At 47.6% G+C, this 18,069-nt stretch overlaps 1 protein-coding gene across 2 annotated transcripts in view; it reads left to right on the forward strand.

Moving 5' to 3' along the window:
• MTMR14 (myotubularin related protein 14) overlaps positions 1-18,069 on the forward strand; it is an 840,209-nt gene that overhangs the window by 633,056 nt on the left and 189,084 nt on the right. For both annotated transcript variants that reach the window (XM_069643242.1, XM_069643241.1), the window contains exon 17: positions 6,323-6,499. In XM_069643242.1, coding sequence (XP_069499343.1) covers positions 6,323-6,499 — 177 coding nt within the window. The remainder of the gene's footprint in view (positions 1-6,322; positions 6,500-18,069) is intronic.

Raw genomic sequence — 18,069 nt, forward strand, 5'->3', positions numbered from 1 at the left:
TTTCCGCGTCCGGGTCATCCGGCATCTTCTCGGACTCATGAATTAGATGGAACGTCTTGCGCATCATGTCCGCGCCCTGTCTTCCCAAGATGAATGCAACCTGGTCGGAATGTATTAGTTGGGGCATGTGGATCTCAAGTCTGGCTGCCAGTACTCTGGTGTAGATTTTTGTATGGGGAGCGCAGTGATCTGGGACGGGGACTTCAATTGTGTGTTGGATCCGGTGGTGGACAGGTCAGATGACAGGGTGGGTAAGCCTAGCCCAGCGGCGAGAGCGTTGCGGACGCTGCTAACAGATTTTGGTTTTACAGATGCGTGGAGGATGAAACATCCCACTGAGAGGCAATACTCGCACTATTCGGCCCCGCACCAACTGCACACTAGGCTCGATTACGTCTTTGTCACAGCTGATGTGATGTCCGAGATTACTCAAACCGAATACAAGGCCAGGGTCCTCTCGGATCATTCGCCCCTGATCCTCGGATGGCAATATTGCCCCCCGAGGGCGAAAACCTACAGAGGGCGGAAACTGAGCTAGAAACAACGTTGAAGAGCGAAGAGGTAGACAAGGAGCTGGTACTCCAACTACAGCAACAATGTGCTGGGCACTGGGAAAGACTCTGCAATCTTAATTATAAGAAATATGTTGAGAGGCAGCATGCGGGGGGAGACAAGACAGGCCGCCTTTTGGCCTGGCTATCCAAAAGCAAGACCCCTAAGTCTCCGATTAGGACTATTATTAGGGAGGACGGAGAAGAGGTGGCCACGCAAGAGGGGGTTAACAAAGAATTTGTGGAATATTACAAAGTGCTGTATGGAGATGATGAGATAGGCGACCAGCGCACGATAAACGAAACGTTAGAAGACATAAGGCTGCCCAAGATAAGCGACGAAGAGAGGGAGGAGTTAGATGAGCCAATCACGTTGGAGGAATTAGAAGAGGTAGTAAAGCAGCTGCCCACTTGTAAGGCCCCAGGGGCAGATGGGTTCCCCAGCGAATTTTATAAAGTATACAAGGAGGAAATCCTCCCCCCAATGCTGGACATGTTGAATGAAGCGTTTGAGATAGGACGGTTGCCTGAGTCACTTAGAGAGGCGATTATAATACTGCTGCCCAAGCCCAATAAACCGGAGCACAGAAGTGGTTCCTACAGGCCCCTGTCGATGCTCAATCAAGACAGCAAGATTCTCACAGCTGTCCTTGCAAATCGATTGCGGAAAGATTGGCAGACTCATACATCCTGATCAGACGGGTTATTTCCCGAGCAGGAACATTACACACAACCATAGGCAACTTCATCGGGTGGTCGAATGGGGTGTTAAGAACGAGGGTGAGATGGCAATAGTGTCTCTAGATGCAGTCAAGGCTTTTGACTCGGTCAAGTGGTCATGGCTATTGGCTGCTTTGGAAGGGTATGGAATGGGGCCGTGCCATATCAGGTGGGCCAAGATGTTGTATAGTGAGCCGCTTGCAGGGTCCGAACTGGAGCGGTGATATCCGAAAGATGGCAACTTGGCAGAGGCACCAGACAAGGGTGCCCCTGGTCCCCGATGCTTTACATCTTGGCCCTGGAGCCTTTGGCAATATGCCTTAGGGCACAGTATGAGACGATTGGCATTGAGGTGGGAGGGGAACGACACTTGATATCCTTGTACGCGGACGATCTGTTGCTGTACTTGCAATACCCAGAAGAAAACCTCTTATACATACTTGAAGTGATGGAAAGGTATGCAGAGTTGTTGGGCATCTCGGTGAACCCCCAAAAGTCTGTCATATTCCCATTAGGTAGCTATAAGGGGATCCCTGCAGAAGGACTACCGGTGCTACAGGTACCGTGGGCAACAAGCTCTTTTCGCTATTTGGATATAGATATATATCACACGGCGCAAGATGAACACAGACACAATACGGAAGTAGCTGTCGAGAAAATCAGAAACAGCATGCAGTTCTGGGCAAGATTGCGTTTGGCGATGATGGGGCGGGGGGCTTTGCTCAAGATGCCATTACTTTAGTAATATCCCATACATAATACCCAAGAAGTTTTTTAGTAAATTGAACAGCATGTGTTGGGATTTCTTGTAGCATGGTACCCGAAATAGGGTGGCGTTCTGGAAACTGCAGAACTTTTATGAAAAAGGAGGTATTAGACTGCCCCATTTTGAGGTTTATTATTTGGCGGGACAGTTGCAATATGTGGCTAAGTGGCTTTCCGATGAAGTGACCCCTGAGCACAGGGTGCTTGGGCAGGACTGTGCCCCGTTTTATTTGAAAGAAATGATCTGGCTGTCCGAAACTGAAATGAGGGGGCGCCCTACGATGTTGAAGCTGGGGCGGAAAATTTGGCGTAGGGCTTGTCGCCTAATGGAGGTCCCATACCCGTGCCTCCCGCAGGTACCGTTGGTTGCTTTGACAGGAGGGGATGATCAGCTGAGGGCGATTGTTAGGAACTACTGGGGATCGGTGGGGCTGGCAACGCTAGGCGATGTTTGGCAGGAGGGATCCATTAAGGAGTTTATAGAACTCAACGAAGAGGCGGGGCTACACATGGGGCAATATGTCACATAAGAGAGATTGGTGCGAATGATTAAGAGCACCTGGCCAGAAACAGTTTTGATAGAAGAACCAGAAGCAGTTTTGGAAGCAATGTATGATATGTCTGAAGGGGGTCATGAGATCTCGACACTGTACGAGATGGTTTTGGCTAAGGTGGGTAAAGATTTGACGCATCTGAGACTGGACTGGGAGATGGAAGTGGGGGTCCCGATGGAGGACGAGATGTGGGAGCTACCACAAAAAAGTATCTAGAAATGCCAGATTAAAACAAATTCAGCTGTATGTAACGCATAGGGCATACATAACCCCCTTGAGGATATCTAAGTTCCGAAACGCTGGCATACAAGTGTGTCCTAAATGTAAACTGGAAAACGCTGACATGACACACATGTTTTGGTCGTGCCCGATTATTAGATGCTACTGGAGTGATGTGGCGCAGAAACTGGCCAATAAAGGGGTTACTCTTGTCATAGACACGGCTAGGGCCTGCTTACTGGGCGGGTTCCCTAGGCCACGGAAACTCAAACATATTGAGAAACTAAGAAATTTGGCGTATGTGCTTGCGAAAAGTAGGATCGCCATGGGGTGGAAGAAATGCCACAAACCTAAGGTGGATGTATGGTGGAAGGACCTACAGATATGGGCGGAGGCTGAAACGGGGGCATGGCAAGATGCGAGTAGCCGGGCTGATGAGGGGGAGGTGGGCACCCTATTGGCCTGGAAAACGCTAATAACAGAATTGTTTGGAGTAATATCAAACCCAAAAGACTCTGAAGAGGACGAAACTCGGCCGCGTGTGCCAAACACTGAAAGAGATGGACAAATAGGCTCACGGAGGGAGGGAGGCATAATGGGAGCAGTGACTATGATCACTTGATGTGTAATTGAACCATTATGATTATGCTGCTTGTTTGGTTTTCATTGCTTTGTTTGTATAAAATCAATAAAAGAAATTAAAAAAAAAAAGTGGGAAGGGTGAGCGTTCCAGTGTGATGCGGCCATCGTGGGGAAGCTTGAGCCCCCAGCGTGGACTTTCAGCATCTTGGGAATGATGATCATGTTGGAATATCCCTTTCTAAGAGGTCTGGTGGCTGTGTGTTTAACAATTCTTTGAGCAAGGTAGGGTGGGGCCAGGTCATGAAGGCATTTATGGGTCAGGGAGAGTGTCTTAAAGACGATTTGCTCTTTGACTGGGAGCCAGTGAGCTGGCCTCCTCACCTCGGAGATGTGGTCATTCCTTGATGTGCCTGTGGCAGCCCTAAGGGCGTTGTTTTGCACCAGTTGGAACTTGGTCAGGTTTTTACAGAAAGTCCATACGATGAGGGCATTGCAGTAATCGAGCCTTGAACCAATTATTGCCCTATCGATGGTAAGGCAATTCTGGCGGGATAGGAAGGGTCTGGCCGCGTTAAGGACTTTGGAGTAGTAGGCCAAGGAGGAGGCAATGGCGTTAACCTGTCTGTCCATGGACCGATCCGAGTCTAGGTAAACTCCAAACGTCTTGACATTATTGGATACCTTGATGGGAATGTTGTCAATAGTGAATGACAAGTACTGCTGGTCCAGATTGCCCAAAGTAGTGGATGAGCAGATTAGGAGGATTTCCGTTTTCTCACTATTAAGGCACAGCCAATTATCCGCCATCCAGGACTGGATTGTGGAGTATATGGTGGTGAGGGTGATCATAACCTCTTTGTAATTGCCGGTGAGTGGGATAAGCACCTCTTATCTGCATAGTTTGTATACGAGATGCACAAGGAGTCAAGGATACTGAACAGGGGCCTCGTGAAGAGGTTGTATAGAGTGGGCGCAATGCATGAGCCTTGAGGGACTCCGCATTTGATGTGCCTAGGGGAGGCTAAGGATGAGTCAGAGTCGATGATTCCATAGTACTTTCGCTGAGCCTATCTGTCTGAAGAATTCCCTTTTACTCGGGCCTCTCAATCTATAAGAGTGGCATGGTTGGGGGACACTGTTGTCCTTCGTGATGCGGGACCAACTACCTTATATATTTCTATCTGTCGTGTTCCAATTATGCCTTATGTGCGAGCTTCCTCATAGCTGTCCTTTACTTGGTATGATCGATGCTTCACAGTGGTTGTGCTGGCGTAGATGTATGTATAATGCAGGACAGAATGCAGGGGGCCCCAGAATGATTCCAGTAATCCTTCAAAACGTGTGTCCATCACTTGTGGGTAGGGCACCCACCTTTTAGACTTTCCAGGGCTTGGGCGGGTTGCTAGATTATTGACATGCCCATTAAGCGTTCCACGGGCTATGTGCAGAGCGTTGACTTTGTCTCATTGTACATATTCAAAAGGCCGCTGAGCTCTCCGCACATCTCCTGTCGGTGACGGCAGTGGGGGAGGGTCAAGGTTATCCATGGACGAAATCCACTTTGTGAGTGTGGGACGTTTGAGGCAACGTGCCTTGCCTCTCCAATGTGCCTTCTTGGGTGCGCCCTCCTGGGGGAGAGGTGCGTGGGTAGGCCAGGCGCTGTAGTGGGATTTCCTGAAAGCAAGGGTCTAGGGCGGTTCTCATCATTCGGACCGCCGAGTTCTGTTGTGCAGGCTTTAGGGCCCAGATAGGGTAATTACAGTTCCGGTATCCGGAGTGTGACAATACTCAGAGTGGGTCTCTGTGTGTGAGGGAGTGCGTGAGAAGCGCTACTCACCAATTCCGCGGGCAGCGCAGGACCGGAGGGCCACTCGGGTGCACGTCTTGCCCGCCACCGAGCAACCCAGATGGATAAGGGCTCGGGATGGCTTGGGAGACTAGCAAGGAGCTGTGGCATGGACTCTTGGGGATCGGAGGGACTCCCTGTCTTCCTCCCATCTTCTTCCGGCACTCCGAGGATGTATTGGACCAGAGCTGCAATTGTACACCGCCACGTTCCGCCTCTGTGTCGCAGCTGGGCCGATGGGAATAAGTTCTATGGACGGTGCCCAGCACTCATTCAGTAACATTTTCGGGTGGCTCCCCGGCATTCACTGTTTCCAGTTAGGCCCTCCGCTGATTACACGGCTGTCACGTTACCTTCGTTTTCTCTGCCTGTCGTGTCGGGCCGTCGCAAGAGCACTCGACTTTCAGTGCGTTTCTCAGCGATCCCACCTCTGAGTTCCTCCGGTGTTTCTCCCGGGGGGTGGGGGACGGTCAATATTCATACAGGAGTTCCAGTCAAATTTTCCTGGATGGGGAGGGGGGGGTCTAGAAGTGTGGAGGCTCGGACCACTTATGGGAACAAGGGAGGCAGAGCTCACACAGAGGCTGAAGTCATCCGTGCGCCCCCTAGTGGCCAATCAAAAATCCTATCTTTTAAAACAAAACGTTAAGTATGAAATACATTCTGAGAGGTTTCATGCATAGGCAGCTACTTCAAAATTCTACTGTGGCGTTTTTGTCGAACTTTATTTAATTGATGGGTTCAAGAGTTATTTGTTTTCTGACACCTTAACAATGCAATGCACTAGAACTATGGCATTTGTGAATGTATTGATATCGATGTGTACTTGCACTCATTTGCTATTGGAATATATCCTATTATTGTAATATCGATGTGTTTTAAGTGTGGAAAGTTTGAATAAAGTTGGAACAATAAAAGTAATTGGGCAGTTAAAGTTGCGAGATGCTGCAGCTGGTAACAAATAAACCTATGGGAATATTTGTTTTCTCTTAACATGTTTACATGTGAATGGTAGCCCCAGTATAGTCTGCTAAATAAATGACAAGAAGATGTAAAAGACAAGAAATGTTACTCTCCTTGTGCAGGTCGAAGGGTCGTACCTCTTCTCCTCAGACAGTCCTCCTGGGCCGTAATCTGCATTCTGAAGACAGACTGCCATATCTGGGGTTGAACGAAGCCAGATCGTCAAGCTCTTCCTCTTCAAATCATTCGGAGAGCTTCCTCCGGATAGGCAGCAGTCCATTGGAAGTACCGCAACGCAGGTAACTAAGGTTTTATAAGGATCGCTGCAAGTTTGTCATCTGCACTAACAATTTCTCAGTGAACTTGTTAAAGCAAAAAACTAACATGCACTCCACATGTCGCCTATCGCCAAATTAAGTATAGTTCCATCAGCTGTACCTATTATTTTTAGAACCAACTTTAAGTGGCACTTTAATTGCCTGCATCATCTTAGGTTTTCCAGGAAATCAGTGTATTGTCCATACGATTTACCCAATTACCCAACAAGCCACAAAATCTCTGTGAATACCACTTTGTGGAAAAGTATTTGGACGTCCTGGTGCAGAAGCAAACAGACACACGTCTGGCCCGGAGTACCAGGGCTGTTTAGAATATATTGCATCTGCCCACAGTCCTCATCTTGGGTAGCCTACACTTGCATAAATTCTCTAAAATGTTCAGCAGTGGGTGTAATATAGCTCTGGGTATAACATCACTGGTCCCCTACCTTGATCCCAGTCATTTGACATGGCTAGCCAATAAAGGGAGCAAACTACTCCGTGATTTTTATTTTTACATTTTTTTTTTCTCGGCTTGCTTAGCATGTTTTTTAGCAGCGCACTCAATTAATTTGGTCGGCCATCATGCTTGCTCCAAAGCCTTCAGAATTGGAAGTGATGCAGGGATTCTGTTAAGGCAGTTTTAATAAAACCCTCTGAGCGATATATAACCACTAACCATATGAGGGAGATGGGTTGGGGGGCCAACAACCGGTGACCAGAAAGGGAAGCCAAATCTCTTTAAAGGTAGGTCACGTGGACAGGGCAACAAGGCTTAAATCTGCGTTAACTAGCAGGCAGAAACAATTACAATTCTCCAGCATGGGGTCTGGAATGGGTTCACATGCTCGTGAATATTCCCCTTCATCAGGCCGGGAATCCTCGGTAAAAGAAAACAGTTTCACTTTCACCTACAAACTCTTTCTCCTATAAACCAATCACTGAGCTCTGGGTCATTCTGCCTCAGCCAATGACTGCCCTCCCTATGCCCTCCTCTGGCAGCCATCTTCAGATTTTTACCACACGTTCAAGTGTGGGAGTCCTCGTGTTTTGCTCAGTGCTTTTCTACATTTTTTTACGTTTTTTGATAAAGTTTCTATTTTTGTCAAATGGAGTCCCTTTGACCGGCAAGCAGGGATCTGTTTGTCAGCATCTTTCAACGCCCCTCAAGGGCAAGAATCGTCTGGAGTTTCATTGAAGATTCCAGACTGCCATCGGGCAACAGAAAAGGACCAACTTCTATTCTGGGTCACTTTGCGGTTTCAGCTCCTCACATCTCAGCAAATGGCACCACTGCGGTCTCACGGATACCACTCTAGACATTCCTCGCATCTGCGGTCCAGCACTGTGGTGAGGTGGCTCAGGCTTGGTCAGTCCTGCTTACTGGGAGTCCGGAGGAACTTCCAGCAGCTCGGGTCCATCTTAAAAGTGATGCATTCCGTTTGGTGTTCTTCTTCCTGGCACTTTGATTCTAGCAGTAGTGGAAGTACAGCGAGCTCCGAGAGGATGTCCAATAGTTTTCACTTTGGAGTTGATTGGTCCCACCAACTCAAGGGGAGAGAAGTCGTCCTTGCAGAGCTTCTCTAGTCGAGGTGGATTCTGAGCTTCAGCACAGCAGCAAGGGCTTCATCGGGCAAACCAACGGTCCAGGAGTTGCAGCAGGCATCTTTCAAGTTCTTACTCCGATTCCTTCGTCCAGTGGTCGACTCTGCCTTCCAAGCCAAAAAAGCCTTGCCTTTTATGCAGGTTTCTCCCATTAATTCCAGCCTAGCTGTCAATCACACAACAGGGTGGTTGTACTTGCCAGACAGCCAGCCGACCAATCATCTTTGGGTGCATTCCTGTAAGCAAATGGATTAAGCACAGGGAGTTTCGGGCACCTCCCTCACATCTTGCCCCTGCCAGACATACTGGAGCCGGAGGCGAGCTTCACTCGTGTATCCCGCCAAAGACCAAACTAACAAACGGGCCAAACCAGGTTTGGCTAGCTGAGTAAATTTCAAGAAGTACTCTTCCATCAAGAAATGGCTAAAACGGACCGGGGCCATTTTGACAAATTGGGCACCCATGGGTGCTTTACTACAGCTGCGAACGCAGCCCGCGATAAAAACTCCCAATGGTAGTTAAAAGTAAACCACTGCCACCAGCCATTAATTGTAGAAAGGGTAACTTAAAAATGTTACATGAGAAACTAGACAAAGGGGATACTAAGTAACCCACCCTGGCCCCCCCCAGCACCCTATGGTCAAATAATGGGTGCTGGGTCTAGAAAGCTACAAATTGTAAGTAAAGTCAATTTCACTTTACTGCTATTGGAAACAGTTTATCCAAGAGAAGGTATTTAAACCTTTGGGAAATCGAAGAACCTTCCCTGTGCCAATGCACTGAAGGTGGTGATGTGTGTCACAATGTAAAGATGATGCCTATGGAGTTTGTCAGACTCCAAAACCAGAAAGAAACAGTGTTAAATCACAAAAAAATGCATGAGTGGGGAAAAAGGTCTCTCTATCCAGGTTAAAAGTTAAGTCCAGCTAAGGTGCTGGGGGTCTCCAAGCTAGAGAAGAATTAAAACATTTCTGCAAATTCTTCCTAACACTACCGGAGAGAGGTATCTCCACATCAATATCCTGGAGCAGCGAGCAGTGGTCTGAGCCCTCGTTCCTTCCGTCTCTCAAAGGCAAGGTGGTGATTGATAAGTTATTTATAACGCGCTTAATACCCAGAGGTTTCTAAGCGCGGACCCAGGGATCGAACCTGTGTTGCTCTGTGTCGTCTTGCTTCCAAGGCGAGCATGCTGCCCCTGAGCTATCCTCCCGAGATGGTGACGGTCTTCACTGACAATACCACCACAATGTTCTACATCCGGAAGCAAGGGGGTACCGGATCCCCGGCGCTCTCCAGAGAGGCGCAGGACTTGTGGCACTGGGCTGTCACCAAAGAGATGTTCCTCATTCCTTTTCACCTGGCAGTCAAGAATACCTTTGCTGACTCGCTCAGCAGGGAGGGGCGCTCTTGTCGTTAGTGGGAACTTCGACAGGATCAAGTGGACAGCCTCTTCCTCAAATGGTGCAGATCCCAGTTCGATCTGTTTGTGACGGCAACAAATTCCAAATGACAGGGATTCGCCAGCAGGTTCCACCAGCCAAGGAGCATGGGGGATGAGTTTTCCTTCCTGTGGGAAGGTCGGTTCCTGCCCTAGTGGCGTTCCTCCAACTCCGCCCCCCCCCCAAACCACACCCCGTTGCCTCTCCTGAAATACTGCCAATGCAGGATGATCCTTGTCACCCCAGCGCGGCTTAGGCAGATTTGATACCTGGATCTTAGCATGTCAGTGTCGCCCTGTCAAGCTGCTGGTGATTGCGGATCTGCTCGCCGGAGAAGGAGGCGCATTCCTATATCCCAACCCAGGATCGCTGAACCTGAAGGCTTGGCTCCTGCAGCCTTACAGTTTGGATGGTAGGAGCTGCCGGGGACTGCAGGGGTGTCCTTGCCAGGCTCAGAGATTCCTCAACTCTTTAGTGCTACGGGCACAAGTGGAAACGTTTCACATAGGGGTGCTCGACGCAGAAGATCAACCCTCTGAGGGTCTCAGATCTGCAGATTCTTCGGTACTTGTTGTCCTTGGCCAAGGTGGGGCTAGCGCACGCCTCTATCAAGGTGCCTCTGGCGGCTATCTGCCACTACACCAGGTTTTATGGGCGAGCTTCACTTTAGTTACCACCGTCTAGTCGAGGATTTCCTCAAAGGACTGCTTCAGTCGTTCCTTCCTGAGAAGGCCCCGGACTGAGAAATGAACATGGTGCTGATGAGGCTCATGGGGTGAGGGGTGCTACCTTCAAGCCTATGCATCGGGCCCCTCTTGTTCCTTTCGTGGAAGACCGATTTTCCTTTGGCCATCACCTCTGCCAGGAGGGTAGGTGAGAACCAGGCCCTTACCTGCAAATGTCCTTATCTGACTGTTCACGACACAAGTGCGGTGCTGTGGACGCACCCCTCCTTCATGCCAAAGGAATGAAAGGGACAAAACTGTTTAAAAAGGAGAGTCTCTTGGCTTGGAAGGCAGAGTCGACCACTGGAACGAACAAACCAAAGACTAGCTGGAAGAGGATGGCTGCTGCAACTCCTGGACCGTTGGCTTCTCCGGTGAAGCCCTGCTGCAGGTCCGAATTGCCAAGTTCATCTTGACAGAGAAGCCCCTTCAATAACGACTTCTTCCTTTTGAGTTGGTGGGACCAATCAACTCGTAAGCCACCTGGATACCATTCTCGGAACTGGTTAGGTTTAACCAAGGGGAAGGACACCAGCGTGTGTGCTGGACTACAGCTACTCGAACCGAAGATCTTCCATTTTGCCAGCTTGTTTGCCCAGTTCCTGTGCAGTGCAGGAGTCCCCTGACGTTCTCCCTCTTGTCCCCACAACTGAGGCTCAGGAACAGTGAGATTGGCAGGAACTGCCAGGAACCAACTTCTTTAGCTGCATGTTTTCTTCATATTAAGGTACTGTGCCAACCCGATTGAGAGAACTTACCTCTCGCCGTGACATTTTGTGTAACTTTCCCAACTTGCAGGCCTAATCAGCTTGTGGTCTGACATATGATTCTTTTTCATACAAACTACTTCTGAGAACTTTGCCAAAGACTTTACAGTTTATTACAAGAACTGCTCTTTCCTATCCAAGACACTAGCCCATTGACCTTGGCGTAGGCCTATTGAACTGAATCAAGTCCTCTAGTGAACTAAAACTATTTGCACTGCCTAAGAAAGTATTTGTCATCTATTTTATTACGTTGTGCCTTTGTACTCCTATTTAAAGTGACTGAAATGCCATTTTGCTCCTATTTCAGGGGAGCCTAATTTACTCAAACTTATTGGTTTGATACTGAAGTGTTTGTGTATATTAAGTTGCCTCCTAGTGAATGTTTGCTAAATGACTGTGTAATAAATTAATAAGAGTTTTACCAAGAAACCTTGAGTGTCTTCTTGAACCACTGTGATTGTAAGACCTCTGTGTAACATTGTTTACTGCTCACGTTCCCTCTTGAGATGGGCCTGGCTGCTCAGCTCGCTACCAAAAAGTGTATTACACTTATACCAAAGGTTGGTTTTGCTTACACCTGTAGTCCTAATTGTATGTGGTGGTCTCTGAGGGTACTGCATGCAATGCTGCCTAACACTGGACATCTGCAGGGCTGCTACCTGGCAGTCCATGCACCCCTTCACAAGATTCTACTGCGTCGACAAGGATTCCAGAGAGGAGTCCAGGGTCGGCCAAGCAGTGCTATGCAAACCTGTTCACTTGAAGGTGAGCCTGATCCTGGGGTAAGAGCCGTGCCACCTCCTGTGGTTATGTAATGTTGCACTGCTATGTATTCTTTATTCATGGGCATGTGAATCCATGCAAGACCCCATGCTGGAGAAGGAACAAGTTACGCATGTAGCTTTTGTTCTCCAGCATGGGTCTGGCATGGATTCACATGCAAACCCTCCCGTCTGCCCCTCTGCGGCTCTTCTTGGTCATACTGCCACTTTACTTGCTACCAAATCTGAATATGGCCACCAGAGGAGGGGCTTAGGGAGAGGGCAGGCATTGGCTGCGGGCAGTATGACCCAGAGACCAGTGATTGGTTTATAGGAGAAAGATTGTAAGTGAAACTGTTTTTTTCTTTTACTGAGGATTCCCAGCCTGACCACAGGGAATATTAATGAGCATGTGAATCCATGCCAGACCCATGCTGGAGAACAATAGTTACAGGTATGTAACTTCTTCCTTATTCCACACTGATCTCTAGAAAATACACTACACCAATGTACTGAGAAATATATACTTATGTTGGATGTATAGATCTCTCAAAGGACAAAGGTACATAATACATGGTTTTACAAAATACATAGTGTATTATAAAACAAATGTTTTGACTCCTCTCACTCCAATGCACTTGTGTGCGCGCCTGCTATCTGAGATGAGCAGCCAACAACAAATAATTGGGGAACAAGGCAGTTACACCTACCAGATCAAGTAGAATACTCTTTGGGATTGTGCATTTGAAGCAGTGTCCTAAAGACAAAACCCTGCTATATATGGTAAATCTTAGACCAGGTGGTCTGCACATAACATATATAGGTGCGGTGGGGGGGCTGGGGGGGTGGTAGGATAAAGAGGAAACCAAATATTTTTACCAAAGGGGACATCATACAGGTCCTTGAGGCCAACACTCATACCTACATTCATTCTGGGCTTCTGGTAATTAAATAGTGCAATTGCACGCCTAATACCAGAGCTAAGTGTGAAAATCTACACAACCTAATTACTCCCAAAAATCAGGCTACGCCTTAGCAACACTTCAGCATACAATTCACCCGCAAGAAAATATTCAGTTACTAAAATTAGTTGGTCCAGTTATTCACTTTGACTGTGGAGAACAGAACTTTAATAAGGCATTAAAAAATGTATGAAATTTTCGGTTATCGACCAGTAACAGCAAAAGTCACTTTAGGAGAGTTGTATGGCAGGTAGAAAGTTCGATACCAGTTGGTCAGTAGAGCTGTCACGCAGTCTGGACCACCATATCTGGAAGTGGATGGAGAGCTCGGGGACTTCGACTGCTCTAAACCAGTAAGCACCAATATGGTTGGTGGCTGCCATTTGGGCAATCAGTCCACATGATCAGAACTGCCATTTTGAGCCTACCTTGTGGATGGCCTGAACAAAGGATGACCTGAAATACAAAATGGCAGAGGCAGTGTGAGAAATTAGACCATCCGTACTGGCAGAGTTCGCTCACCTGGGCTGTTTTGATATTTTTTTAATGAAAATGAATGATGGAAGATGAGCCTCTGAGAAATGCGTGAGGCCATTCCGTGCACATTTCATCTGCTTCCCGCACAAAACGCATAGTCATGTGTACTGTGACACAACCTACAGGCGCTGTCTTCCCCTGTCCAAAGCATCTCAAGAAGGGGTAAAGGCACACCTTCCTCCAGCCACGGGCAGCCTAATTTAAATATCAAAGGCTCCATTGATCTGCATTCCTTTTGTCTACTCCGGCTGCTGGCAGTGCATACTAACGAGAAGCCTGAGAGGCTTGGTTGCCGGAAGATACCACAGGGAAGGCAGGGCAAATGCCCCTTTTGGTATGCAATGTGTCAATTTGAAGCTAGTTCCCACTCTTCTGTATGAAAGGCAGTGATCAGCCTGTCTGGATCCAGCAGTTACTGCATGTTTGTTTATTTATTTGTATAGCGCTCTTGACCCAGGGGTATATGTGCGCTTTGAACATCAGGTTACAGGTAACAGAAGGGGGCAATAGTACAGTAGTAATAAGGCATAAAAAGGTTGACAGGAAGGCAGTTAGTGCATAGATAATAGGCAAACAACATAGGAAACATTTGAACATTAGGTATGCATACATACATAGTTGGTAGGTTATTTGTTGAGTAACCAAGTGATGACCTTAGTTCTGAAGGGTTGGAAAGAGGGTGTAGATTTGATATCCAGTGGAATAGTGTTCCAAAGTTGTGATGCCAGAGCTGGGAAGCTGAATCCACCGCTCTTTGAGGGAGTATTTGGGCACTGTTAGTTGTAGTGTGTTAGACGATCTGGTAGTTCTAGTGTTCTGTCGTAATGTAAATTTGTTAGAGAGATAGGGCGGGGCAAGATGGTTAAGAGCTTTGTATGTAAGGCATATGGTTTTCAGGTCTATTTTTTGTTGGATGGAAAGCCATTTGCATGCAGTTCTAGTGGCGGAGATGTGTTCTCTTCTGGGGAGATTTAGGGCGGCATGGAGTGCGTTGTTTTGTAGGACTTGTAATTTATTGATTACTGTTTTGTTGGCACCTACATAGAGGCTATTACAGTAGTCAAGTTTGGATTGAATGAGTGCTCTGGCTAAGATGAGGCAGTTGTTAGGGGAGATCAATGGTCTGCATGCCCTAATTAATTTACCAGTGTAGGCAGTGGCTGAGGCAGTCATATTAATTTGTTTAGCTAGGTTGGTATTCGTGTCTAGGTAGAAACCAAGGGTTTTTACGCTCTTGGCGATGGGTATGGTGTTACCGTCAATAGTAAAGCTAGTGTAGCCGGGACAGAGTTTTCGGATGGTGTTAGGTGAGCCGACAAGAAGCAGTTCGGTCTTATCATTCAGGCACAGGCCATGTGTGGCCATCCATGCCTGAATGATGGAGAAGACTTCATTGATCCATTTGGCGTCCACGTTGTAGTTACCTGATAAAGTGAGGAGTATCTGGGTGTAATCTGCGTAGTTCGTGTAGGTGACACCCAGATTGTCCAGCTTATCGAATAGGGGCTTTGTGAATATATTGTACAGAGTGGGTGAGACACAGGATCCTTGTGGGACACCGCAGGTGATGGGGTCAGCCGCTGCTAGGGGAGAGAAGACCTGCATGGTCCTATTGTCCAGGAAAGATTGGATCCATGTGACCGCAGAGTGGGAGAAGTGTGCTGCCGATGACAAATGGTTGCACAGGATTTTATGGTCGACCAGGTCAAAGGCAGCAGAAAGGTCGAGGAGAAGAAGGATGGCAGCCTTGCCTTTATCTTTGAGTTCGTCTATCTGGCACTTGAGATCAACAAGGGCCGTTTCTGTCCCGTGTTGTGGTCGAAAGCCAGATTGGCGAGTTCCTAGTAAATGATTTGCCTCGAGGTAGTCCTGGATTTGTAAATAGGCCACTCTATCCAGAATTTTTAGTAAGAATGGGACGGTGGTAATTGGTCTATAATTCGTGGGGATGTCGGGGTCGAGAGTAGTTTTTTTTTAATAGAGGTAGGACCCAGGATTGTTTCAGATTACTGGGGACCAAGTTATTGGAGAAAGACAGGTTTATTAGTTTAGTGATGAATGGGGAGAGATCCCTAGCTGCATCTTTTCTGATCTGTGCGGGGCAGCTGTCCCCCTTGCAGTTCGAGGGTTTCAAGGATGCTATGATTTTCTGAACCTCTGGTATTGATACCTTTTTGAAGGTGAAGCCTGAGCTAGTGTCAGTAAGTGGAGGCGGAATGGGACTGGAGGTAGGATCAAGAGTGAGTTGTTGTCATTTGTGTACCTGCAGAGCAGACCCCTTTCAAAGGGACGAAAGCTATGTTTGTAAGAGACAGGAAGTCTGCTCCCAGCACGAACTTCAAGGGAGACCTATGCATTAATAGTCAGAGGGCTCAGTTAACCAGGGAGACACTTTGATCTACAACAGATAGGAAGATGGGTGGGACTTGGGTGTGTGTTGTTGTCTGCCCTGTTGCATAGCACTCTGGTCCTGACCTCATGCAGAACAGAATATAGTTGGTGGGGACCCAGGATTTGTTCATTAAAGTGTGCTTAGCCTGCACCAATCACTGGGTCCCATTTGGCTTTAAGAACGGGCTGGAACCCTCACTTGACAGATAAGCCGACGACTTTGAGAGGATTATGGACTGATTTGGATCCGGGCTGAAGGTACAGTCTACCTTGCATCTTCCGCCACTGAAGGAAAGCCAGGTGTTCCAAGAGGGAAGCAAAATACCTCCCCTAAACATCTTCCAGGGAACAGAGGGAGATATCGGACTCGGAGGACCCGTCCAGCAGCTCCATAACCTGTACCCAGCCAACACAGTGTGACCTGCTAGGTTCTGCCAGCACGCTTCCTAGGTGAGAAGAGCCGGAGACTCTCTGGACAAAGGACAAGGCTGTTGCCTGCATCACTCTCCTGAGTTTAGGGCCATCTGCCTTGAATGGATACAAGCCCTGCAAAGAGGCTAGGAGTGCCACACAAGCATCATCCAGCGTTAGTCTTTTAAGGACATTTTCTAGACCATCAAGTCCTTGAACCACATCTGGCTGCTCCACTTACTGTGGTCATGCCATAGTCCCAAGAGCCGTCTAAACTGCCTCGACCAGCATTCCAGATCCGCCAGTCAGCACACATGATTCTTGGCCCCGGGCCGCCGCACTGGACAGCCTGCAGACGTCCGTCCAGCCCTGCTCGCCATACTGCCTGCAGCCCGGTACCTGGAGCTGTCTCCTGCCACTAACTGTCTCAAGGGCCGAGAAGCGCCCTGGAACCGCTTCAACGCTGTCCAACACCGAGACCACCTTCGGCACCAGGTACATTGTGTTGCTGCCCCCCTTCTACTTCTCTGAAGGCCCCTAGAAACAGTTATGACCCTTTGCCCCCTAGGTGCTGAAACTGAATACACTTGAATAGTAAGGCTGATTACTTTACCAACTACCCTCCTGTCAGTATCCAGAGCGCATCCCTTTCCTTCGTCATACTGTCTGTCCTCTGTGGTTCTTTACAGCATGGGTTGTTTTTTGTAGTGTGCTAGAATTGTCTGTTGTAGGTATTTGTATACAAACTTGACTGGACAGTCCCTTTTATCATTGGGTAATAGTATTTTCGCTGTGTTGCAACTAACCAATGATCCACGACCTGGAGGAGATCAGCCTGCCGTTCCGTCCACTTTAACAAAATTGGACAAGGTCTTATAATTGACTTGTGTTCCAATCTATTTGGATCCCTTCTGGTGTACTAGAGGTGTGGGGCTGATTGGTTTAGAAACCGATATTCATCCCTGGACCACTGGTGCCCCGGAAGTTGATTCGTCACAGGCAGTATTTAAAAAATACTTGTATTTTCTAATGGCTGCCAAAAAACTGTTTCTGTAAAATGGCCTGCACGGTGTCCAGTCATTTTTTCGAAATACAAAAGTTTCGAATGACAATTTGGTTGTCATTCGAAACTATATATGTATATATGTTATGTGCAGACCACCTGGTCTAAGATCTATCATATATAGCATGGTTTTGTCTTTAGGACACTGCTTAAAATGCGCAATCCCAAAGAGTATTTTACTTGATCTGGTAGGTGTAACTGCCTTGTTCCCCAATGATTTGTTGTTGGCTGCTCATCTCCGATAGCAGGCGCGCACACAAGTGCATTGGAGTGAGAGGAGTCAAAACATTAACAGTTTTATAATACACTATGTATTTTGTAAAACCATGTATTATGTACCTTTGTCCTTTGAGAGATCTATACATCCAACATAAGTATATATTTCTCAGTACATTGGTGTAGTGTATTTTCTAGAGATCAGTGTGGAATAAGGAAGAAGTTACTTACCTGTAACTATTGTTCTCCAGCATGGGTCTGGCATGGATTCACATGCTCATTAATATTCCCTGTGGTCAGGCTGGGAATCCTCAGTAAAAGAAAAAAACAGTTTCACTTACAAACGATCTTTCTCCTATAAACCAATCAAAATGAAGCTGGAAGTACCATGGTGGTGCTGCAGACTCTTCCCACCTTGATGCCAATGGTTCCTTCAGGTTTTCATCTCAATGAGCCTTTGGCCCTGCCAGTTTTTTTTCCAAACCTGTTTACGCCTGCTGAAAGGGTATTGCATTTGCTGGACGTTGCTCATGCCTTGAAGGCGCGCACAAAGGATTTTCGGTAGAAGTGTCTGCTGGTTGTCAATTTTGGTCCTTTGGGACACGGGAAGGCCATGTCTAAGGCTTCCATATCCAGATGACTCTCTGGCTGTATAATGCAATGCCCTCATCTGGC

Source organism: Ambystoma mexicanum, chromosome 2p (genome assembly GCF_040938575.1).
Source record: "Ambystoma mexicanum isolate Mex_15411 chromosome 2p, UKY_AmexF1_1, whole genome shotgun sequence".
Taxonomy (NCBI): Eukaryota; Metazoa; Chordata; class Amphibia; order Caudata; family Ambystomatidae; genus Ambystoma; species Ambystoma mexicanum.